The 23,597-nt window shown below is 45.1% G+C and overlaps 1 protein-coding gene across 1 annotated transcript in view; it reads left to right on the top strand.

Annotated features, from left to right (window-relative positions):
• LOC134009692 (collagen alpha-1(XXV) chain) overlaps nucleotides 1–21,349 on the top strand; it is a 112,681-nt gene extending 91,332 nt beyond the window's left edge. Inside the window, exons 12-36 of the mRNA XM_062449287.1 lie at nucleotides 99–143; nucleotides 845–871; nucleotides 1,807–1,851; nucleotides 6,239–6,271; nucleotides 6,387–6,422; nucleotides 8,145–8,189; nucleotides 10,026–10,088; nucleotides 10,465–10,533; nucleotides 11,440–11,484; nucleotides 11,580–11,624; nucleotides 12,344–12,421; nucleotides 12,963–12,986; nucleotides 13,826–13,870; nucleotides 14,961–15,005; nucleotides 15,246–15,326; nucleotides 15,442–15,504; nucleotides 15,604–15,654; nucleotides 16,212–16,238; nucleotides 16,649–16,729; nucleotides 17,188–17,223; nucleotides 17,858–17,911; nucleotides 18,098–18,151; nucleotides 18,323–18,349; nucleotides 18,702–18,755; nucleotides 20,902–21,349. Coding sequence (XP_062305271.1) covers nucleotides 99–143; nucleotides 845–871; nucleotides 1,807–1,851; nucleotides 6,239–6,271; nucleotides 6,387–6,422; nucleotides 8,145–8,189; nucleotides 10,026–10,088; nucleotides 10,465–10,533; nucleotides 11,440–11,484; nucleotides 11,580–11,624; nucleotides 12,344–12,421; nucleotides 12,963–12,986; nucleotides 13,826–13,870; nucleotides 14,961–15,005; nucleotides 15,246–15,326; nucleotides 15,442–15,504; nucleotides 15,604–15,654; nucleotides 16,212–16,238; nucleotides 16,649–16,729; nucleotides 17,188–17,223; nucleotides 17,858–17,911; nucleotides 18,098–18,151; nucleotides 18,323–18,349; nucleotides 18,702–18,755; nucleotides 20,902–21,024 — 1,296 coding nt within the window. The 3' untranslated portion in view covers nucleotides 21,025–21,349. The remainder of the gene's footprint in view (nucleotides 1–98; nucleotides 144–844; nucleotides 872–1,806; nucleotides 1,852–6,238; nucleotides 6,272–6,386; nucleotides 6,423–8,144; nucleotides 8,190–10,025; nucleotides 10,089–10,464; nucleotides 10,534–11,439; nucleotides 11,485–11,579; nucleotides 11,625–12,343; nucleotides 12,422–12,962; nucleotides 12,987–13,825; nucleotides 13,871–14,960; nucleotides 15,006–15,245; nucleotides 15,327–15,441; nucleotides 15,505–15,603; nucleotides 15,655–16,211; nucleotides 16,239–16,648; nucleotides 16,730–17,187; nucleotides 17,224–17,857; nucleotides 17,912–18,097; nucleotides 18,152–18,322; nucleotides 18,350–18,701; nucleotides 18,756–20,901) is intronic.
• Nucleotides 21,350–23,597: the final 2,248 nt, after the last annotated feature.

The raw sequence follows: 23,597 nt of genomic DNA, 5'->3' as shown, positions 1-23,597 counted from the left end.
CTACGTGGAAAATCTTTTCCAATGGGCCAATCTGGCAGTGTTGATCTCCAGGGAGGCAGGACCCCAGAGTGAGCCCCTGTGTGTTGTGTTGTCTGTAGGGAGAGGTGGGAGCCTCCGGATTAGATGGAACTCCTGGCACCAAGGTTTGTTGCTCGTTGGCATGCGTGCGTCTCATCCCTTTTGTCAGCTAGCGGCCATGATATCGTTTCGGTGGGTCTGTTTTCCAGTATCCTTTGTGCATCCTTCGGGCATCCACGGTGCTTTTCTCAAGTCGACTTGCTCCATTGAGTGTTTCTCAGCAACACGAGCCAGATGTGGCAACGTTCAGTTGTGTTATTTACTGCACCAACCATTTGTGGTATCAATCATATTTATTTTGGTCAGATGTCATTTTAACATTGCAATGTCTGTATTTGCCCTTTCACATCCACTATCTTACAATGCTTACATAATTGTATCCCTTTAAATATGCTGACATAATTTGACTCTTACCTAAATCACTGCTACTTACAGTAATGTTTAGTATTGGTAACTGGGCATTAAAACAATGTCATTTTGTTGTAATATGTCCCGTTTGTGTTGTACAAGACATCATATTTGGCCCGACTGTTTATTTTAAAACAACATTTAGGGAGTTTCTCCCACTTTGACACCCACTGGGCTGTTGGAGGACAGAGCAGATGCAATATGAGATGCTTTCTCGAATCTAAAGTGAATTTAACCCCTGATATAATCTGACCTGGACTTGCTGCCAAAATACCACCCCCCCTCCCAACCCCTCCCTAACCCCAAAACCCCAACCTTCCCAGAGCTGCTGTTTTAACCATGCTTTCTTTCCCAACAGGGTGAAATGGGAGAACGAGGTGAAAAGGTGAGGGCTTAACTTCCATCATCAGATCTGAGCTTTCACACCCCCCTCCTCACCCTCTCTGGGTTCCAGCTGAAGACTGGTTGCATTTTGTATGTCCAGCCCCAATAGTACAATACAAATCGTTTGATGTTCCGATGATGCTCCTTTTTGTGTCCTACTGTCACAAACAAATGTTGAAGGAAACTTTAGTCTACCTTATCTTGCATGCCCTTGCCATTTCACGTAACCACTACTTGACATATGAAAAGCAACTCATTTCCAAAAGGTACACTATAATTTTCTACTATGTTCCGGTCATTAGGTAAGCCATTGATGTTGAGTCACTGAACTCTCATAAGACTAAGCCTGTTTAGCCAAAGCCTCTGTCTCGGACCAGAGAGCCCAATCAGGTTTGAGTCAGAGACTACCCAGAAGCCCTTGCTCCACCCTTCCCAACCCTAATGGGTTCTTGTGCTGTTGTTGGCTTGGTCAGAGAGGGAGGTGAGAACAGTCAGCCTCTCCCTGGGGTCAGACAAGCAGGAGGGGGACCAGATGATTCACAGCAGTTCCCTGGCACCACAGCCACAGAGAGGGCCTTGTTTGGTACAGTGGAGCGACCATAAGCAGCCTTCAAAGTTTCTCTACTCCAAACACTTTCCCTTCAACTACTGGAAGTGAGCTGACGGGTTTAACAGCATGTACAGAAAGTGAGCCACCAATAAGACAATAACGTCCATAAATCACAACACACCTCAAGATATTGAGACAACATTTCATTAAATGATTCTATGTAGTCAGCCACCATAGAGACACACAATAACACACACAATTATTTGCTCATCCACTGACATGAATAAATACTCAGCTACTTTTGAGCCCTAGAGTCCCTAACAATGTTTGATGACACTCACAATCCTCTCTGAAGCTCTCCCTGTCCGTTTTGTCTGTTCCTACAGGGGGACATGGGTGAAGATGGCCTCAAAGGAGATGTTGGAGAGAAGGTATGTTTCATCTTTTCCCCCCCTTTTGTGCGTTTAGTTTAACACAAAGAACAAATCCTGGCTCCTTGTAGTGTAAACAATATCAATTCCATCTGAGACGGAGGGCTGGAGGAGAGGCTGGCTGGGGGGGAGCTGGAAGAGAGGCTGGCTGGGTGGAGAACTGGAGGAGAGGCTGGCTGGGTGGAGAGCTGGAGGAGAGGCTGGCTGGGTGGAGAACTGGAAGAGAGGCTGGCTGAGTGGGGAGCTGGAAGAGAGGCTGACTGGTTGGGGAACTGGAAGAGAGGCTGGCTGGGTGGAGAGCTGGTGGAGAGGCTGGTTGGGGAACTGGAAGAGAGGCTGGTTGGGTGGAGAGCTGGTGGAGAGGCTGGTTGGGTGGGGAACTGGAAGAGAGGCTGGTTGGGTGGAGAACTGGAAGAGGGGCGAATGAGAAGTGCCCTCAGCTGTCCGCGGGAGCCACACCAAGCCAGCCAGACTGGAGCAAAGGGGAGCTAATTTGTTTGCTCTGCTTCCTGCTTGGATGCCTCATGTGTTAACATGGGATCATTTATCATTGAGACAGGCTAGTTACACACCCTTACAATTATAGGTGGGGTAGGTCTTAGCAGGACACGTTGTATTGGATCTAAGTTGTAGACTTTTTGATAAATGAGGGCACTTGATTATTATTAATTGATTATTTAGTTGATTACACCTACGAATATTAAAATCCACCAATGGAACATTCAAAGCCATTTTATAAAAAATATATATGTTTGTAATGGCTGAATATAAAGGTTTGTAATGGCTGTCTTTCCAATTTTCCTAAAAGCGCTTCATTCTCTAGAAACAGAGATAGATAGAATGAGAGTGACGGGTACAAAAACACATTATTGATGATTGGCAGCCCAGCAGAAGGAACGTGCTTAGAATGTCACAGACAATTTATTGCAGCCGAATAACTTTGATACGGTCTCACTTTATGGATATTCTGGTTTAAATGCTGCTGGGTATCTGCTGCCAAGAGTGAACATCATCCATCCATGGAAGATGGGAGACAAATAAAGTAAAAGGTGATAAAAGTTCCCAGCTTTGATATGATGGACATAACTCTTGTAACAGCCGGTTTGGGAAGTAGTTTAATGACAAAGCTCAAAACTGGCAGTTACAAGGGAACTCAATGTCCTAAAACAAGTGGTTAGTTATTAATTTCTTTATAACATAAGTTTTCGCTTACATAAATGTAGACTTGGAATGTTAATTAAGTATGAACATAAGTGCATAGGTGTTACTGCAAGTAAAATAATGAAGTATTTTTATCTGGATTAACTAAATATTATTCAGGAGAAAAGTTCGAGTGGCAGACGTTTGCCTAAAAAGCACAATGTCGAACAGATGGTGAGAGTAATTGCTCTCTAAAGGTAGAAATAACAGTTCTGCATACAGTAGACTAATCTGCCACTTGTCAAATAGACATGAGGAATGGATTTTTCAATACTAGCACTCATACATATGATTGATTTTTTACAACAACAACAACAGGAAAGAAGGTGCTGAATATTAAACCCCCAGATTTTTATGGTGCTCTATATTTGGGTTATAATACCTAGTGTGGCTAGATACAGTACTTCCTGGACATCAGGAATCATCCTCAGGAAAAGAGACCACAGTGATAAGAAGAGTCAGTCAGTGTCTGATTCACCGATGACTGGTTTCGGTCCCATATGTCCACACAACCAGACTCTGCCACACCATCGCTCCGTCATTGTTTTGGATGAGGAAGTGGAGGGTTTGATGAATCACCCATAAAGGAGTTTATCAATGGCCTTTTGTGGATCCCTCTCGGAGGACTGGGGGGAGGGGGGGGGGGGCATGCTCCTGTTGCTCCTGTGTAGGAGAGGCCCAGCCCAGGCTCCAGGAGGAGAATGTGGTGATGAGGGTTGAAGAGATGAAGCTGAGAGGATCCAACAGGGAAGACGGCTATATACAAGCAGGCTGTCAGAGTTTACATGGCTACAGAGTCCAATTGTTTTGACAGTGGGCTTCAGCGACGTGAGGAAACAGAACAAAAGGCAAGCGCTCTCCCACTCCTCTCCTCCCTCCCTTTCTCATCCTCGCCCAAGCGACAGAGGCAGCCGTGGGTCTGTCAGAGCGGCACTCCAGTTCATATCAGCGCTCTGCTCAGCACAGATGGCGATCCAAAACTGAGTCATAACAGCTTGTCTCGGAGTAACATAAACATGGAAATGACTTGGCTGACAGCAATGTTTAGAGGGAGGCCCAACGTTTTGGAAACCAAACGTGGAATCTCTCAGATTCACTCTTTATCTGACTTCAATAGAATGGGAAGAGATTTGATAGCACCATCTGCTGAAAAGGGGTTTGGTGTTTGTTTGATAGGCAGTTTTGCCAAGCACGAACCTGGGATTCTCTCAGAATGCTTTTCCAAATTGTACAGGTCTGACACTGGACCGTCTACAAACAAAGGTTCACATGAATGGCTTTTTCCTCCTTCAAACAATTAACATTGGTGTGATGTGTATAAATATTTAACAGGGTGTGAAATTAGCTGTGACAAGCTGTGCTCAAAAGTCAGACCTCAGAGACGGAAAAAAAATCTTTTTTTTGGTTTGAGAATGGAGAAAAAAGTAAACCATCTAATTGCCTCTAGTGAATTCTGGGAAAGTTTGGCAGTGGTAAGAGTGGCACCACTGCTCACTCTCAACTCTTGAAATCCAATCCAACAATTTAGCCATTGGGTTGAACTTCAACTATTGGCTGTGCTTCTATAGCTCCATGATGTTTCATCCAATGAGACTTGATCTGTCATTGCCCTAGCTCGTTAGATGGAGATTGAGGTTGAGATAATATGTTTAATGATAATGCTTAACTAAAGCCATGCTTAACCATGCCATCAGTGTCACAATCCCTGCTGTACTCCACGTTACCACAGTCTACAGCCTAGTTTTGAAGTGGTTAAAAAAAAATGGACATTCTGACATCTTAGCTCAGGTGTTTTCACCGCCTGTTTTTCTCTTGACGGCTCTTTTTGTCACCTGGAGTTGATTAAGCAAGCGTCAGTGTGTCCCAAACTGCAGATCAATGTCTAGAACCACTCAGTCTCTCTGTCTAGAACCACTCTAGAACCACTGCTGTGTGCTGTATCTCAGGCGGGCTGCTCTCCAGTCGTGCAGTAGCTGATTAGTTGGGTGTTGATTGGTTCTCTAACTGCTACCTTTCAAACAATTCTTGCAAGTAGCAATTCACTGCTTTGTATGTTATGTGGATTGAGGGACTAAATGAAACACGGAACCGTCAACGTGTTCAATTGGACTGACTGAGGGACTGTATTACTATGGTCCTCCATCACACAGTCAGTCCCATCCATTTCATGGCCAGTGGTTACCTGAGTCATAGAATCTGTAACAATTTGGGCCAGATGTGAAGGTCTGTAATGCAAACATCCCTGCCAGAAACCAACAGGTGCACACCAGCAGCTACTTTGATGTCTGCCCTGTTAAAATAAGACATTATTCTTCTGGTAAAAATAAATAAATACCTGAACTATACTCAGGGGTTGACTTTATAGTCTTTTTTTATCACAAATGCTGGATGTCTAGATTAAATCCTAATTGCTTTGACCTTTGATTGGTTCAATCTGCTTTGGAAATAGCACCCAATGGTAACACGCACAATTGTCACCTGTTGTTTTTCTTTAGAGCCTGAAACCCATTCCACTTCTTCAGAACGTCCTGCCCATTTTTGTGACCTAAAATTGGTTCTAAATTAAACATGCATGAAGCTAGCACTAACGAAACATAGCTAAACGACTGGCATGAAGGGGGAGGTTTGGGGGCATTACTTGGGTGTTATAGAGGCCTGCAACATCCAGCTGTTACCATTAATGCAGTTTATTGCTAGCAAAAAATGCAGCAATTAAACATGCCTTGTGTGTGCTGCGCATCGTAATGATGACCATAAAAGGAGGGAGGAGGAATTCTTTCAGCAACTTCTGAGGAAAAAGGCACATGTGAAGTGTAACCGCAGAATTTGCACCAGAGGCAAGCAGGCCCCCCCCCTCTCAGCCCCTTTCATAGTAACAGCCCCCCTGTTTGCCCCCTCTTGTTGTAACAACCCCCTTCTCTGCTCCCTTTAAACCAGTCACCATCCTGCAGTCCTTTCTTGTAAATGAGTGGCACCACTCATTTTAGTCGTGAGGGTTCAGTCCTTGTAACATGGAAGGAGCTGTGTGCTTGAGGGGCGTACTGTAGCTGAGGGAACATAGATGTTTAATCAGGGGGTCTCAATGGAGTGAAGCGGTGTGCCCATGAGAGAGTTCATGTCCTCTTGTGACCTGACTTCTACAGTGACAACATCAGTAAAAATACCATCCATCTTTTGTCTCCTGTAGGGTGAATCCGGCTCTTCTGCTGCCGGGATCAAGGTGAGCTGAATGTCAGAATGTTGATCGAGGGCTACTGTGGATGACAAAATATCTCGGGCGCTCCTCAGCCAACGAAAACTGTCAAACGAAACCAAGCACTTTGTCTTCGTTCCAGGGTGAACCAGGAGAGCCAGGTCGAGGAGGAATGAAGGTAGGCCTGCTCAAAAACAACATAACAGTGACAGTCACGGTACTGTGGTAGAATATTGTTGGCTGGTTGTCGCTGGTTGGTTTTCACAATATGACAGACTGTAGACGCTGGGCCTGACTGCTGAGGCTGAAATGGAAAAGCGCTCTCACCGTACCATCCCTTGCATAGGCGGAAATGTCAATTTATGACTGTGCTAGAGCACCAGGATGGAGTGGAGAGATAAGCGATACAAAAGAAGGAATACAAATCAAACACGTAGAACACAGCACAATAGCAGTGTACAGGTTTGCATGAAAAAGACCTGTGCTTGAACTTGTACCTTATAAAAAAACAATGAGTGATTCATCACTTATGTAAGCAAAGGCTCGGCCCGTGGGTATATATACTCTATGGGCCGGGGGTCATAAGTTAAAGTGTGTTTAGTTAAGATTATGTGGATTTTGGCAGAGGACCAGAAGTGCGGACTAAACAGGTGGGTGGAGCCTTGTCTCTGGAAGCATGCGAGGGAGGCTCCCAGGGGAAGAATCTTCCGGCTTCTTCCTGCTGTCTCTGACCATGTAGAGAACCATCATTCAGACCCAAGTCTGCGCCCGCATCCCATCTAATAACACTATTTATTCCTCACAGGCACACCCAGTTAATCCCCATCCTTTCTCCCTCTTGCAAAAATGAGAAGGTCCAGGCCCACAGCTTTTAGCTGAAACCTATTTCTGCTGTGCGCTAAACACAGTTCCATCATAAACACTTGAAGCTATTCTATGTATTTGTTTAAATATCCATCCTGCATTTCTTTTGGCATCAGATCTCCAATTAAAGAACATTCTCTTATCCCTACTGAATCTTTCACAGTGGTGGTAAGGGCTTTTGAGGACCTAGTTTTACCATGCTTCCTACAAAGAGATTTACAAGGTTTTTTACACAGTACCATTACATTTAATCATTCTGAAATTTCCCCAAAATTATTCTTTTTATGTGCCAATATTGTAACAGTGTACATAGTGTTAAAGCTGCAGTAGGTAACACTATGAAATATATTAAAATAGAGAGAAACAGCACCCCCAATTCTTGTCTGAACTTCAGACAAGAAGTCTTCAGTTTCACACACTAGCTTCAGTTTGACTGGAAGTGGTTTCACAAACTAAGCCTTTCAGAAGGTGATGAGCTGGAAAAGGGTTGCTGGAACATAATTGGTCGGAAAGTAGCGGGCCACTCCAAAATTATAAATGGACATTTCATTGGTTCTGTGCTGTTTGTGTTGCTAAACATCAAGAGCCCCATTAGGTTACACAACATGTTTAGAGGGGCCAAAACATTTCTTACCTATTGTACCTTTACATTTTTTGTAGAAAATTCCTGGCACAGAAATTCCAAGGGCCTTTTCTGACCTCAACACAATACTATGATGCTTCATCTGAATAGATAATTTTCCCTTTTTTAACCAGCTTTTGGTTGCATTTCAAATAATAACCACACTTTACCGTTTATAGTGTTTTGTAATAGCCTCGGCTCACAGTTTCAATATGAATCCAGCATCCTTACCGCATGAACCTCCACTGACTGCATGACCCTCTGGGCTGAGGGTCTGAACCTCAGACTTCAGCTCTTGGCCCCCAGCTGCTTGACTTACAGAGAGAGGCCGCTTTTTGTTGGGTCCCTATGACGGCCAGAGGTGCCTCTGCACATCGCAGCTTGGCTGTAACATGTCACACTTTTCCTGTGTAGGGAGAGCCAGGACTTCCAGGGCTGCCTGGACTTCCCGGGATTAAGGTAACTTCCTGTCGTCGTCCTCCCAAATCATGCCCGGTCTCGCCCCATGTCCACTCTGCCTGGTCAGTGTTGCAGCACTGCTTGTTCTGTGACTCAGCAAGGTCAGCTTAGGTCAGCAAAACTTTTCGAACGACTTACGTGGTAACAACTGAAGATGCTTGAATACAAAAGCGTTGAATTATTGTATGGATTATGAACATGCATCCAGCAAAGCCTAGCGAGCTTAGGAGTGAGATCTTACAGAGCATTTCTAGGAGCGCAGATGTGCTGTAGGAAGTGGAGACGAGAGCAGGGCATGGGTGCTGAATTGAAGTGCTTATTGTAAACGCTCCTGAGGCAGCACTGCAGATGACATGCCGCTTACTTCCTGTGACATCATCTGAAAGAGCATCATGAATGCATTCAAAACTGCATTCAGATCAATTGCAAATAGGAGATGTGGTTGGCGGTAGAAAGAATTGTGTTTTCCTTTCCTTCAAGAGCGAGTATTCTCCTTGGTGGCTGGTGGGGGGGGCCAGGGGTGATAACAGGTGTGCAATTCCAATAGGAGAGAATGGGCCCAAGTGCTCCAGTCAAGTAGCTATTGTTCGCTAGCAGTTAGGTCTAAACCAGTACACTGTGCTTGAAAAGACATTCAGCCACCAAAGCAAAACGTAGTGTTTCCCTATCCACCTCTCTCTACTACTCCACCATACAAGTATTGTATGCGCCTTAGAACATCAAATCCTCCTATGCCTGAGCTCTTAACGTTTGAATGCACAGGCATGATGCGACCACGCTTGTTGCTGTTTTGGTTTTGTTTGCCTCTACCCCTTTTTTTGTATGCTTGTAACCTGTTGGCCTTGTAAAACTCCCTTCCACTTTAAAAACACTGGTTTGATTTAAGGGTTCGGAATGCTTTTATTTGTGATCTACCAATGTTCTACTCGCATGTTCTCGGAACATTACAACTGAGCGTTGGCCGAACTTTGGATTTTCAGTACGGTTTTTAGTTTGCCGAGAACTGTGGCCAACATTTTCAATCCTCGTGTGTAAGATGTTTTCTGAAAAGGTGGATTCACAAAAGCTAAATATCCTAAATGTCTCTTTCGTTTGCAATGATAACGTAATGTTTTTGCCACGTGGTAACTTTGTGTGCCACAACATTGTATAATTCACATACAGTAAGATATTCCACAGGCAAATACAGTATATCACCAGCGTTCCACTTCCCATAAACCCAATGGGGCGTTTCTGCTGCGTTCTTGGTACCTTCTCTTAGTGTGGAACCAAAGTGGAAATGTTCAGTCACACCAAACTTCAAATTAGTCCTTGTAGACTAGACTTTGCAGACAACTTGAATTTTGGAGGACCTGAATGCAAAGATTTAGGTGGTTCATGATTACATTCAAATAGAGTCTGCTTAGCCAGCCCAGAAGCTGGCCTGAGGGAATGAGCCACTAGTGTGTGAAACCACAGTTTCTGATTGGACTCTGAGGTCCATTTGTGTGTGTACGTGTATGTGCTGTACTGTGTGTGTATTTGTGTGAGGTTGTGTACATTTGCCTGCATGTTTGGTTGTATGCCTTTACATTAGTTTACATGTTTATATTGAAGGGATTTTGTGTTTATGTATTCAAGTGAGTTTGTGTTTATGTATTTACATGCATGTATATGTGTTCCTCTAATTTGAACTTCTGTGACATCATGTATGCTCAACTCTTGCCACACACAGTGGGTCTGGGCTGCTGAATGTTAGGGGTCACCAGTGTGGTTCATTACTCTAACCCTAACCCCTGACCCTAACTCCTGACCCTAACCATGACCCTAACCCTAACTCCTACCATCTGTCTGCAGGGAGAGCCTGGATTCCTGGGGCCCCAGGGAGAGCCAGGACTTCCAGGACTGCCAGGAACCAAGGTAGGAACCTGTCCATCCACCCCTCTCCTAGTGGACTGTTAGGCTTCACACACCCTGAGCTGCCAGTTAGAATCAGCAGGTTCAGGTTCGTTCATCTTGAGACCCCAACCCCACAGCCTGGTCTTAGGTCTGTAGGAAGGGTAAATCTGGTCTCAGGTCTGTAGGAAGGGTAAAGCTGGTCTTAGGTCTGTAGGAAGGGTAAAGCTGGTCTCAGGTCTGTAGGAAGGGTAAAGCTGGTCTCAGGTCTGTAGGAAGGGTAAAGCTGGTCCCTCAGTGTGGAGGACAGGAGTCATGTTGACTCAGACCCTGAGAGGGAAACTGTCCATTCAGGAAGTCAAGCAGGGTGTCTTGAGGGGCTGTTGTCTTTCCCCTCCAGGGGGAGAGAGGAGATCATGGCCCTCCAGGCAAGGGAGAGCGGGGCGAGACTGGACCAATTGGACTGAAGGTTAGTACGTCTATGACTGTGTGTATTTGTGTGTGTGTGTTCACGGATGTGATGTAAGAAATACACTATGCTGCTTTCCCAAAGTAACTTCTTAACAAATTCAACTTCCTGCAGTACCAGGTTCAGCGAGCATCATGGGTATTTGCTGCCATCTAGTGACTTTTTAAGTCATTAACACTTACGGCACTTCTCAATGTCTTTCCTTCAGGCCCGCTTTGTAAATTAGGAAAAAATGTCCCGTCCCCCCCCCCCCCCCCGCCGAATTATAATTTGATCCTATTCTACAGCCGTGGACTCCTCGCCTGATCTCATGCCCCCTCCCCCTATTATTGCTTTAGCAACTGGGGGTTACCCACTGGGGGTACCCACTGGGCCCCACAGTTTGAAAACCACAGTCTTGCAGTCATTTAAACTAGCATGACATGAGAGAAAGGCTTATACCCACAACTACAATAATGACTCCTAATCTTTCCCCCGGGATCAGAGAGTGTAAACATAGTTGAATCATACCGAGGTCAGCTTACCAGTGTTTAGTAATAAGCTCTACTTCAGGTGGTTTGGCCCCAGTCTAAACACAGATAAGGTCCAACATCATCAACAGACATTTCATATCCTATCAGAAAATCCCAAAGGGAATGGTTTCCATTTATGTGGCAGGCATTCTGATTTCACTGAAGTTCAAATAAACACATTTTAATTGCATTCCAGTTGTGGCATAATAAGGTAGTGATAGAGCTCCTAAGCAGAGTTGAGTCCGGAAGTCTTCAGAGAAATAGTTGAATTTAACTCTTGAGTTGGAGCATTTGGGAGAATGTTTTCCCACATTTCTTGGTGCAAATCATGAATCACAGATAATCCTCTTTATGGTTCCTCGATTCCTAACTTGCATTTCATCTTCAATGCCAGGGATCACAAGGAGAGGGAGGAACACCAGGCCCTAAAGGTTCAAAGGTCAGTACATCTACTTGTCAGTTATTTGGACGTTCACTGCTGTCTGTTCTACATATCCGTAAACCTGACTCGTGTTTGTTCTGGCTGTGTCACAGGGCGAGTTTGGAGACAAAGGAGATTTGGGAGCCATCGGCCTAAAGGTGAGTCTTTAGTCATAAACGTTTAGAAACATAGAACCGCTTTCTGTTGCCCCATAAAAAAAAGCTGGTTTTATTAGTGTTTCCATCATATGATGGCTTTACAATTTATTAAAAAACATTATTTATCACTAACATGGTCTGGTCCAGGATTAAATAGCTAAACAGCTCATTCTAATCCAAACTCTGAGGCCTGTTAGATCATGTGATACTATGACCGTTCCAGTGTAGGGGACAAACTACTTTGAACCATGTTCTGCAGAGCACTGCAGTCTGATTACCACCAGGGGGCAGTGCCCAAACCTGTGAACACTGATTTGGTCATTGTAGCTGCCATCAGAGTCAGTTATACAGTTTAAATTAATTTACTTGATTTGCTATTTATTTAGTTTAATCTCGCACACATCTGTCATTGTGACATGAAAGCCTTTTGAGGATTCATGGTAAAAAAAAAACATGTGGGAGACTGTTCTCTACGGCAGTGGTTTTCAACACTGGTCCTCAGGGCCCACTGTCCTGTATGTTTTAGATGTTTCTCTGCTCCAACACACCTGACCCAAACGAACGGGTCGTTATCAAGCCCTGCAGAAGCCTGATAACGAGCATTTATTTGAATCAGGTGTGTTGGAGTGGAGAAATACGTAATATGTCATGTGAAGAAGCATGTCATGTGTTGCTGCTGTGAGCTCCTCATTCATGCACCTCATTACCTTTAACCCCAGGGACCTCCTGGACAGAAAGGAGACCAGGGTGCCACCGAGATCGTCGATTACAATGGAAACATCCAGGAGGCTTTGCAGGTCAGACACTCTCTAACTGTCTGTTTAACCTGCGTTGATCTTTTATGTCTGCCTTTAGTAGAAAGATACCGGTGTGTAATTACCGGGTATATGCCATACGGGACATATGGAAGATGCAGTAGTTATGTACACTACTGTTTATCTTCCCATCAGTCCAGGATGTCTGGGGCGTTCTACATGGTTGTAAATGTCCCTGGGGTGATATATGAGCATGTTTTTCTGGTGAGGCCTATTTTGATATACAAGTGTGATATTCCTGTCAGACATCTTATCTTGATGATTCCCACTCTTAACCGAGAATGGTCGTCAGCTAGCGAAGTGTACGCTGCTTGATGATTGAGCTCCGAGGTCAAACTCCATCTAGAGCGGTTCGGTTCCGATGCTAGGCTAGCTGTGTTAACCCAAAGAACTCCTCGGGTGGGGGTAGGGGTAGGGGCATGGGGCGGAAGGGCTGGGCGGGGGGGGTTAAGCATGCTGACATGCTGAGTATTTGGTGGATAACCCATAATCTTATCTTTCCTTCCCTTGGCCGCCCCAACAGAAGATTACCACTATAACAGTGACGGTAATTCACCCTCCCCCTATCATGTGTTATGAATGTCAGTGAGTGACGCCTCTCACCTTTATCCTGGCATGGATCCAACCCCTGAACTCGCCCTGCCCAGCCCTGTTCCATTTTTTATCTATCTTTATCCATTTGTTACATCTATCTGTCTCTCTCTTTCTCTCTCCCATTCTCTTTCCTCTTTTTCTCTCGCCCGCTCTCTCTCTCTCTCTCTCTCTCTCTCTCTCTCTCTGTCTCTGTCTCTGTCTCTGTCTCTGTCTCTGTCTCTGTGTGTGTCTGTCTCTCTCTCGCCTAACACATCCCTCCCCACATTGTTGCTTAACACTGACTGTGGAGCAACTGACTTAACACTGACTTGGTGAACTCTAACCGGGCTGCCCTTTAGAGGAACTGAGCAGGCCAAGGACAAAGGTGATCCTGTTTGGAGAAACGTATGAATTCTTATCTAGGAACAATAGTTGCATCCTCCATTGGTTTATGTATTCACCTGAGTCAGTTCATTAAAAGATAATGGTCAGTCATAAAACAATCCATTGATCTATAGACCGCTCATTGTCAATAACCACTGAAATACTGTTAGAACTGTGCACTTCTGGTCCTTGATTATTATATTTATGTTGATTTGGCTTAAAGTCTCTGCTTTGGATTCAAGCCTCTGCAACAAGTTTCATTTAAAAAGCGGATTATTACTATTTCCGTTTTTCCATGTATCCTTTACCTATTTTAAACTGTTGTTCCCACCCTGAACTGACTGAACTGTGAGAATGGCTCCATACTAGTGTATGTTGGTCTGTTACCATGGTAATGATGATGCTGACCACGTGTCTCTGTGCATGCAGGGCCCACCAGGACCTATCGGGCCCGCCGGACCTCAGGGTGCCAAGGTAACCTGCCTCTTCAACGCTTTATTTAGGATTTCTCCATCAGAAGGTAGCCTATTGTGTTTGTTGGTATTCTTATTCTTATTATTATAGTAACCTATTTGGACCATAACTCAAGATCTACTTGGTAAAAATATAAAAAATGTATATATTTGATACAACAGGCCATGACTAACCCCCAAACCAAATGCCATCACCAAGTGCTCTCTTGACACTGGCCATTCATTTGAAACGATATCTGGACAAAATGTCAGCCTTCTGGGCCAGTGGTGTCGTTAGACCCTTTTTACTGGGGCACATGCCCCATTATAAATCTGCTGTGCCCCAGTAAAATCTAAAGTTTGAGTTTTAACAATTTACTTTATTACTCAGTGCATTAATTTAGATTGATAACCCCTGGAAAAAAATGGGGGGGTATTTCAGAAAGCAGGTTATGCGACATAACCGGGTAAATTAACCCACCCGCATAACCTGCTTTCTGGAATACCCCCCAGGTGTCGGACTCGGCACACAAGTCAGAATTGAGGTAGGCTAAGAAAACATTACAAAACTAAAGATAGTTTTTAAATGATAGGCCTACCGATCATCTTTTGACTAAAACATAAAAACAATATTACATGAAGCTCAAAAAAATATTTGTGCTCAAATGAATGCAAAAAAAAATTACGCGCTCGCATTAACTATTGATGTCCCTGCCAAAGCTGATGTCAAACTTGCGTCCTTGAACTGTTGTATATTGGGTTAAGCAAGGGGAGTTTCTATAGCCTTTGTGCGCAGCAAGCTTGAGAGAAAAAAAGGGATATGAATTAGGGGCGTGTGCCCCAGTAGAGTTTGATGTCTAATAACGCCTCTGTTCTGGGCACTGGCCATTCATTTGATACTATATCTGAACAAAATGTTTTGGAATTTTCATTAGAAAAGAAAAACAACCAATATACATGATTGTATATCAGTGTTGTCACTTCAATGGGAAATTAAAATGCCCATGGGTAACCATTTCAAGACCAGTCACTGCATGTGAAAATGTACAGGGTGCTGAGTGATCCTGCACAGGAGTGGGTGTGCTTTCAGTGGTATTCTCTGTGGGTTTTAGGGTGATCAAGGAATGCCAGGACTGCCTGGACTAGATGGAGAAAGAGTGAGTTGACCTCCCTGCCTTCCTCAGTCCTGTTTTGTCCCCTTTCGAACACCAACTGACGCTAATGAGAGGGCTTCACAAAAAGTCAAACATAATATAACACACTAGAATATTACACTGCATATACAGTACATTGACTAGCACCATCGAGATCTCCAAATGCTCACAGCGCTGAATGAGGCGAACTGCATGCGAACAGGATCACTCCAGTTCTTAGCTGAAGTTGCGACATGTGTCCAGGGTTACAAAGGTTCGAAGGGAGACATGGGCGTCCCTGGGACCTCCGGAGACAAGGGAGCCGTGGGTTTAACTGGCTTACCGGTAACAACCCACATCATCAACCAACATCCACAACATCAACATCACAAAGAGCTTTTTAACCACACGGGTATGACGCATGATTTGCCCCAATCCTATTGTTTCCGTTTCCTTGCAGGGTGTCAACGGTCTGAAGGGGGACAAAGGGGATTCAGGCCTTCCTGGACCTCAGGGCAGCTCTGTAAGTATCTAAGGCTGTCACAGACCCCATTTTTACTTGGTTGGTACTTGTTTGTAGCGGTCTGCCTGTTAATCAGGAATGGATCTCTCCGTCACACAGATAATTGGACCCCCAGGTGCCGCTGGACCCCACGGGTCCCCCGGACCCATGGTGAGACTAAAGAACTTTGTCCAACAGCCAGAGAAAGTTGTATACAATCTTTTGAAATGGTTGTCCATGTTTTTCTCCTGATCCCTACAGAAAACCCTTCATATTTAGTGTTAGGGCTCAAATTGCGTAGCACTGTAAAATCCCAGGTTGTCCTCGTCGATGAGGTGGTTTGCAGAGCTGCCCCACAACAGCGCGTGCTTCAGTTAATGCCTGCTTCTATCTGCACTGCAGACCCTATCTATGACCAACATTTGCAGTATGTGTTTCGGCTGCTGTAGTCTCACATGTCTAACATCACTAACACAGCAAAGGTGGTAGAGACGGTCATCTCGGTCATTTGAATCAGAAGTTGGATTTGAAATTAAATTGGACGTTGCTCTAGTGAAATGTGGGGAGTTTTAAAACCACGAGCCTTGGTGCTCTTAGCATTTTAACGGTTCACTCCACGAGTAAACTGCAACCGCCACTCAGCTAGTAGCAACAACTGTAGGAGCAGCTCAACTTGTCCACACCGAGAGGGGAGACAACACTTAGTTTGTTTCCAATTTGTCTTTCAGGGTCCACATGGCTTCCCTGGACCAAAGGTAAAACCCAAAGTTAAACGACAGCTTGTGAGCCATCAGTACCTTCACTCATTGTATCAAATATTCATAAACCATTACCTAATAAGTGACCCAGCATATCTGCCCTGCTAACATGGATGTCTCCGGTAGTTTACCCAGCGGTGGACAATAGGCCCTTAACACCCTCTACTCCATCACTAGATGAGCAATCTCATATTAACAATAGGTGAAAGCCGAACTTGATGCCATGTGGCTTTCGCCTGACAATCGTATTGCAGAGGTCAGGAAAAGAGGGTGTTGAGGTGTGTTCAAGCTAATCCCGTCTGCGAGCTTGCAGCGTTAACCTGCACACGGCTGCAGCCATCGGCGTCGTTTCTAGAACGTGCGACCCAACTGTCCGTCGTAGCCAACCTGCTCATCTGCTTCTTTAGGGGGAGGGCGGGCTCCACGGCGTGAAGGGTGTGCGCGGGGAGCCGGGCCACAAAGGGGACAGGGGACCCCTTGGCCTGCCTGTAAGTATCACACACATTCATCCTCACCCCCCCTCCCCCGCCCATCCACCCCCCCCCCCCGCCCCCCCAGCCTCTATCCTCCTTCAACACTCTATCCTCCATCCATCCTCCTTCATCACTCCATCCTCCTCATCGCTCTGCTCTCTGCTTCCGCTTCCGTGTCAGTGGAGGAGTGCGCCCGCCTTGGCCACGTAGCCCCGCAAACTGTATTAGCGCGTCTGCCGTCAGTGTGCGTCTCATCTTGTTCTCTGTGAGTCCCCCCCCGCTGTCCTCCTCGCTTGTCGGCTCCAGCTGTTGCCTCCTTGTGACATCATGCTGCTGAACAACCCCCCCACCCCCACAACCTCCCCCCACCCCTCCCAAGTCTTGATAACCACGATTAAGTGTCCTTCTCCATGGTGCTCATCTTGTACTAATCCCGCATTGTTCATGTCACTCATACCTCCATAACACCACAGGGGGCCTCCGGCTTGGACGGAAAGCCCGGAATTAGGGTGAGTGTCATGTGACCCAAGAAGCTTCACCTCCCTGTCCCCTCTCCCACCATGACCCTCGACCCGGACATCCCCTGTCATCTCCCATCCACTGAACACGTTTTGTTGTCAGGCTGTCATAGCGTTTGGGTTCCAGTTTGTGTAGCTAGCAAGTCAGGAGGAGAAGGTGGCAGTGAGTTCATAAACCTCCTGTGGGAGACCACTACTCTGTGGTCCCGAGGTCTGCGACTACTATGTGGTGGGCCATCCACCTGCTCTTCCATACACAAATGAGCAAGCCATTGGCCTTTTGCGTGTTTGTCAATGAGTGTCCCATTAACATAGCATTAACAGTCACTCATACATTAACAGTGTCCTCGGTGTTATAATGGATTGACTTGTGTTCACTGCATGATAAATAGTAGGACTGCAACTGATGGCACACAGTCAATGAAATGATCGAGCTACATACATCCAGATGCTTTTAGCCTCATGCTGTACGCTGTACGCTCCAACAACTGGAGTTCATTATCCAGTTGAGAAAAGAAATGACTGTGTCATTGGAAGTTTGTTTTTTTTGGTTCCATATTGTTGGTTGTAGAGTGTGGGGGATGTCACTTAGGATGTCAGCAAGCTCTTGTCTTCTTCTCCACAGGGTATGGATGGGCCTGCGGGCCCCTCCGGTCCAGCCGGGCCAAAAGGCGACATAGTAAGTCAACCAGCTAGTTAAGACTAGACGGCGCATAAGAGCCTTTTGCCATTGCAAGTAGGCATGGTACTTCGAGATGAGATAGAATACAGTGAAAACTCAGTGTGTCGTTTTTGAGTGCTCTGTGTGTAGATTTGAGTGCTCTGTGTGTAGATTTGAACGTAACTCGGATGCGTTTTGCTTCAGGGGGAGAAAGGAGCAGCAGGTGAACCTGGACCCAGAGGACCGTACGGCCTCCCTGTGAGTTGAGACGACCTGAAGCCCCCGTCAATCACAACGTACTCCTGTAACACTCAGTGCACTGTTACAGTATCCTAGCAAGTCTGAACTTGGAAAGCTGCATGGGTGTTTGGAATGTATCTGCTTGGAAAGAGAAAAGGCTGAGTCTGTTCTTTCCTGTGTTTATTACAGGGTGCTACTGGGACTCCTGGCCTAGACGTGAGTGAGAATCCTTCTGTCTAGTGCTGCTTTTGTTGCCAGGGGATGAGAGGGGTTTGTTTTTTAAACATTCCACAAAGGATACTGTAGATGAACTGGATTTGGATGTCAAAATGGCTTCTCACGCAGACTACTCACATCTTCTGAAATGCTCAACTATCTTGCACTCTTTCTCCTTCCTCCACTCCCCCTCCTCCCTCCTCTGCTGTGTTCATATCGCAGCCCATGACGCAGTCAGTCCGAGAGGGATATATATGAGCCTTGTTTCAGATAGGTGTTTAGAGCTTAGCCTTGACCCCCCCCCCCCCTCCCTCCCCAAACCAGAGGAATGAACTGCAGTTGTATTTCACAGGGGTTGCCAGGCTTAAGGGGAGAGAAAGGCGACCTGGGGGAGAGAGGAGAGAAGGTAGATGTAGATGCACTGCACCAGGGGATGACACTGTCAAACCCTTCAACTTTACAGACAAGAACTGGTGTCAATGGACAATTAAGTGTTGAGGGAATTTCCAAAACGTTTATTTCTAGCGATCGAGGGATTTGGGAACACTTTGATTGAATGGGGTGTACATATGACAGTTACGAGGCCTAATGCAACTGAACAATGTCGTAGTTCTTGTTATTTTAGTGTTGTTTAGGTAAAGTCCTTTATAACTGCTCAGATGTCATTTCAATAAGTGATTTACATGTGGTATGATTCAGTCAAATATATACATTATTTTATTATTTGCAAGGTAGAACTTCCATAGTATCTATAGTAGAATAATACAACTACTGTTGTTGTGCCTCCTGGTACTTAATATTAGTCGTATTAGGCATTATGAAGTCATATGTACTGTCCCATCAACCAAGGTGGACATTTGAGTCCAATCTGATCACTGTTTAACCCTTGTGCTGCCTTCGGGTCACATGACCCAAAGGTTCATAACGAACCATCGTTGATTTTACCCAATACAAAAACAAATAAAAATCATTTTCTTTTAACCTTCGCAATGTGGAGGGTCTGAGACAGCCCGACGGTTAAAAGAAAATGCTTCACTTTGTTTTTGTATGCGGTAAAGTTGTCACAATACGACGGTGGGTAACAATGACTGATGGGTCAGAATGACCCGAAGAGAACACAAGGGTTAAAGGTTTTTTACAAATTTGCTGCCTAATCAAAATGTCATTGTCAATGCTCTCAAATTCAAACTTTTGTTTGCCACCATTGAATAATTTGCCATCTCATTAATCAAAATCATATAAATCAAATCACATTCTGTCTCCGAAAGTGATTTCAAAAGCTTACTTTATCTTCTTTGATAGCAATGAAAAATTACATGGAACATGAATCTCGAGCCAGTCCATTGACAACAGAAAGTTACTCACATTTTGTGCTGTTTTCTGTTGTTTCAATGCATGTTCAAAACCCCTTAATATCCCACAATCCCCTTAACATCCTACAACCCCCTTAACATCCTACAATCCCTTTAATATCCAATGTTGTGTTTTTTGGCTAATTGTTTGTTTACCTATCCTTTTGTAAATCTTCCTCAAAGTGTCCCAGTCTACCACTTTAGTGTTATGAGTGTCCCGGTTTTTGAAAGAAGCTTTATCCCGCTAGATGAAGTGCATTGTACAAATGCATGTGATCTCTTGGCACATTATTGTGTGCAAACAATAACATGATTAGCATTTTCCATGCTCGCTCCACTTTCCCTCTGCCTTAACCATTATCCTGCTCACAACATCTCTCTCTGGTCACTGCAATGTGGGTGGCCCTCTGGGTTTCATTGGGATTGGGGCCAATTCCATTTTGATTGAAATCAATCCAGGAAACCGCTTTAAGTGAACATAAAAACCGTGTGATGTGCTGTGATGTGATGTAAGGGATACAGTTTTTGTCCCAATGCTGACTGTGAGGATGGGGTGCATACTGTTTCTCTCAAGGTGTTCTCCCTGCTACCCTTTTCTTCCCTGCTGCCCTTCACTTCCCTTCACTGCCCCCGTTACCAGTCCTCTCTTCCGTTCCCCACTTGAGATCCCCTTCACCTCCTCTTCCTGCCCCTGAGGAATGTTCTGGACTCCCTGCTCCCCTCCCTGTCTAACTGTGTCCTCCCTGTGGGCTACAGCTCTCCACCATAATCTCTGTCCCTCCTTTTGCAGTGGTCTCCCTAATGCTCTGATCTTACAATTGTGACCATTGTGAAGCACAAGCATTTTGTTTCGATATGATCTTTACACACAGTACATTTAATAGTAAGTATAGTGAGATGTACTGCAATAGCATATGCAGTATTGCGTGTTGTTGTCAAAGTTGAAACCTTAGACACGTAAACAACATGGAGGAATTTGTTATTTGGTATGACAGGTTACAGTAATTAAGCTAAACCTACAAACAGTTTCTAATGTGGTCTGCATCATGTAAATAGTACAACAGCATGTATATAGTAGTTTGTGTCTCACACATACGTAGCATTACCCACTGATGGTCATTCTTGTTAGGCCCAGCAGTACTTACCTCTCATTCTCTGACTGCTAAAATGATTGAGCTTACCAAACTATTGTATCCACAGGGGGAGAAGGGAAAGAAGGGCAAAAAAGGCCCTAAGGGGGAGAAAGGAGAACAAGGTGCTCCTGGATTAGATGCACCTTGCCCATTGGTATGTCCCAACAATGAGCCGCTCTCCCAGCCATGAGCCACAGCAGACCCCCAAAGGGAGGAGCCCCCCTCAGCCAACCTGGCAACCAGCTGGCCCTAAGACAGACACTGTTACCCCCTAGGATGCTTACAGACCCATGTCATTCTCCCGTCTCTAGTCCAACTGGTGTGGAACAGAACGGTGATTTAAAACTGCACAATGTGCCTTTAAGCCGCAGGTGCGTAGTGTGCCCTGCGAGGCTGTGTGAAGGATGGGCTGGTTGTGATGTCACTAGGCCCCAGGGCAGCTCCTCCCTCCTCTTCCTGACAGGGCATGTCAGGGAGCCACGCCCCCTCAGTAACACTCCGAGTCAGGGAGCCCCGCCCCCTCAGTAACACGCCCAGTCAGGTAGCCACGCCCCCTCAGTAACACGCCCAGTCAGGTAGCCACGCCCCCTCAGTAACACTCCCAGTCTGGGAGCCCCGCCCCCTCTGTAACACTCCCAGTCTGGGAGCCCCGCCCCCTCTGTAACACTCCCAGTCTGGGAGCCCCGCCCCCTCTGTAACACTCCCAGTTTGGGAGCCCCGCCCCCTCCTTCAGTAACACTCCCAGGTCATCTTCACAAACAGGGTTTCCGGGGCTTTAAGGGGGAGAAGGGGGAGCCTGGGCAGCCTGGTCTGGACGGGCTGGACGCCCCGTGCCAATTGGTACAGTATCTCTTTTCCTCTACTCATGCATGCTGCCGACCTCCTCTGCCCCCTGGAGCGGCCACGCCGACCGTCACGCTGTGGTCACGCGCACGGCTTCACAGCATGAAGAAGCCTCCCACTGTCTATTCAAGTCACACATTCATTGCATGTCAGCCAGATTGAAGGCTCCGTCGCTGCATTTTTTCGTTTGATGATTCATGACAATTTAGGCCTTTTAGAGGCTTACATTTTATAAAGACATTTTGTCCTCACTAACTGTTGCAAGCCGCCCCTCCCAGACACTCATTTGTGAACCAGTACTTAGTATACGGCTAAAAGGGAGTGTCGTCTGTAAGAACACACACATACTATGTTGACAATGAATAGTATTTACTACCCTTATTTGTAATGGATCCTTTTCATTGAATCTCCCGAGCCCTTTAATATCCTCAAGTGCGTGCAAACAGAAAAATACCTGTATATACTGACCTTACCTGCCCAATTCCCTTTTAATTTCTTAAGATCCTAAACTTACTCTAACCTTGGAAACCTGATTCCCCCCCTACTGGAAGCACGGACCTCAACTCTTTTAACCCTTTCCTTCCTCTTTATTTGTACCAATTGGGCCAGACCATTCCCAAGAACATGTCGAACAGTTACTGCCTCACTCCCCAGCTTCAGCCCCATAAAGATTCACAAATGTTTGGGATCAAGTGTTTTTATACATTTGTTATATACATTTATATATATTTGTTATATTTTCTTTATATAATGAATGTTGCATAAAGCATGGAACTGATCTTAGTCACGGTATGTTTAGAATCTATCATTTAGAACTTACTGTTTACAGATGATTTTGTTTGTCTAATTGGAACATAGTGTTTTAGTCAGTGAGAGTTTTGTCTTCAGTTTAAGAATGTTGATAATATAGAGTTTGAACACGTCAAAGGACCAAAACCATTGCATGATGACATTAAATTAGCTGTGTGAAACGTGCATGAATTACACTTTTCAAATGGTTTATAATTACCTTATTAAGTCTGTGTACCATCTGGCATTTCATTCTATTATTGTCTTGCACTGATTGAAACTAGGAAACTAGAATTATTTATTAGTTTATTAGTTTAGTTTTTAAGTTAATGCTCGCTAGCAGAAGTATTCTCTGCGAGAAATTGTAATATCACGTGTAGTAAACATACTTAGTACTGTACTTTAGCCAGTATTTGGTGTTTCTAATCTGATGTTTCCCTCCATGCCCTCACACAGGGCCCGGATGGACTTCCAATGCCTGGATGTTGGCAGAAGGTAAGCATTCTTGGTATAATGACACATTAAGAAACCAAACACTTTAAACATGTCCCTACTCAGCTAATGTTTGCTGGTGTGTACTTTAGCTCTGGCTTGACCCCAAAAGGCTTTTGCATGGATTTGATATTTAACTGTCACCTGTCAGCCACGTGTAAAGGAAGTGGATCTCTAATAGTCAGACCTGGAAATGCTTAAGATGTCATCTCATATCTCCTCTCTTACCTCATCTACCCTCTCTCTGTTTCTTTCTCTATCTCTTCCTTTCTGTTTTTTCTTGTCTTCTTTGCAGTGATCACTCTAATCCGAAACGCATGGAGTTTGTAAATAATGCTTATTTTATGGTATTTATAGTTTGTTTTGGGGGAGAAAAGATATTAATACTTAAATCAGTGTAAAATGGGAACAAACAAAAAAACAGCAAAAGGCCCCAAGGTTCCACCATAGCTGCTTCAACTCACCTCGCCGTGTGGAAACTGTGTGTGTCACTCTCACGTCTGCATTGTGAACGTCAGATATTTGACCGACCACAGACCTCAGTCTTTGCATGCCCAGTCTGCTGTGGTTAAAGACTGCATGGTCATGGCCCTGGTGAGAGTCAAAGGCCGGATGAAAGGAGGAGAAGGAGTTGGAGGA

Source organism: Osmerus eperlanus, chromosome 23 (assembly GCF_963692335.1).
Source record: "Osmerus eperlanus chromosome 23, fOsmEpe2.1, whole genome shotgun sequence".
Lineage (NCBI taxonomy): Eukaryota > Metazoa > Chordata > Actinopteri > Osmeriformes > Osmeridae > Osmerus > Osmerus eperlanus.
Note: the sequence above shows the minus strand (reverse complement) of the source record. Positions and strands in the feature narration are given on the sequence as shown.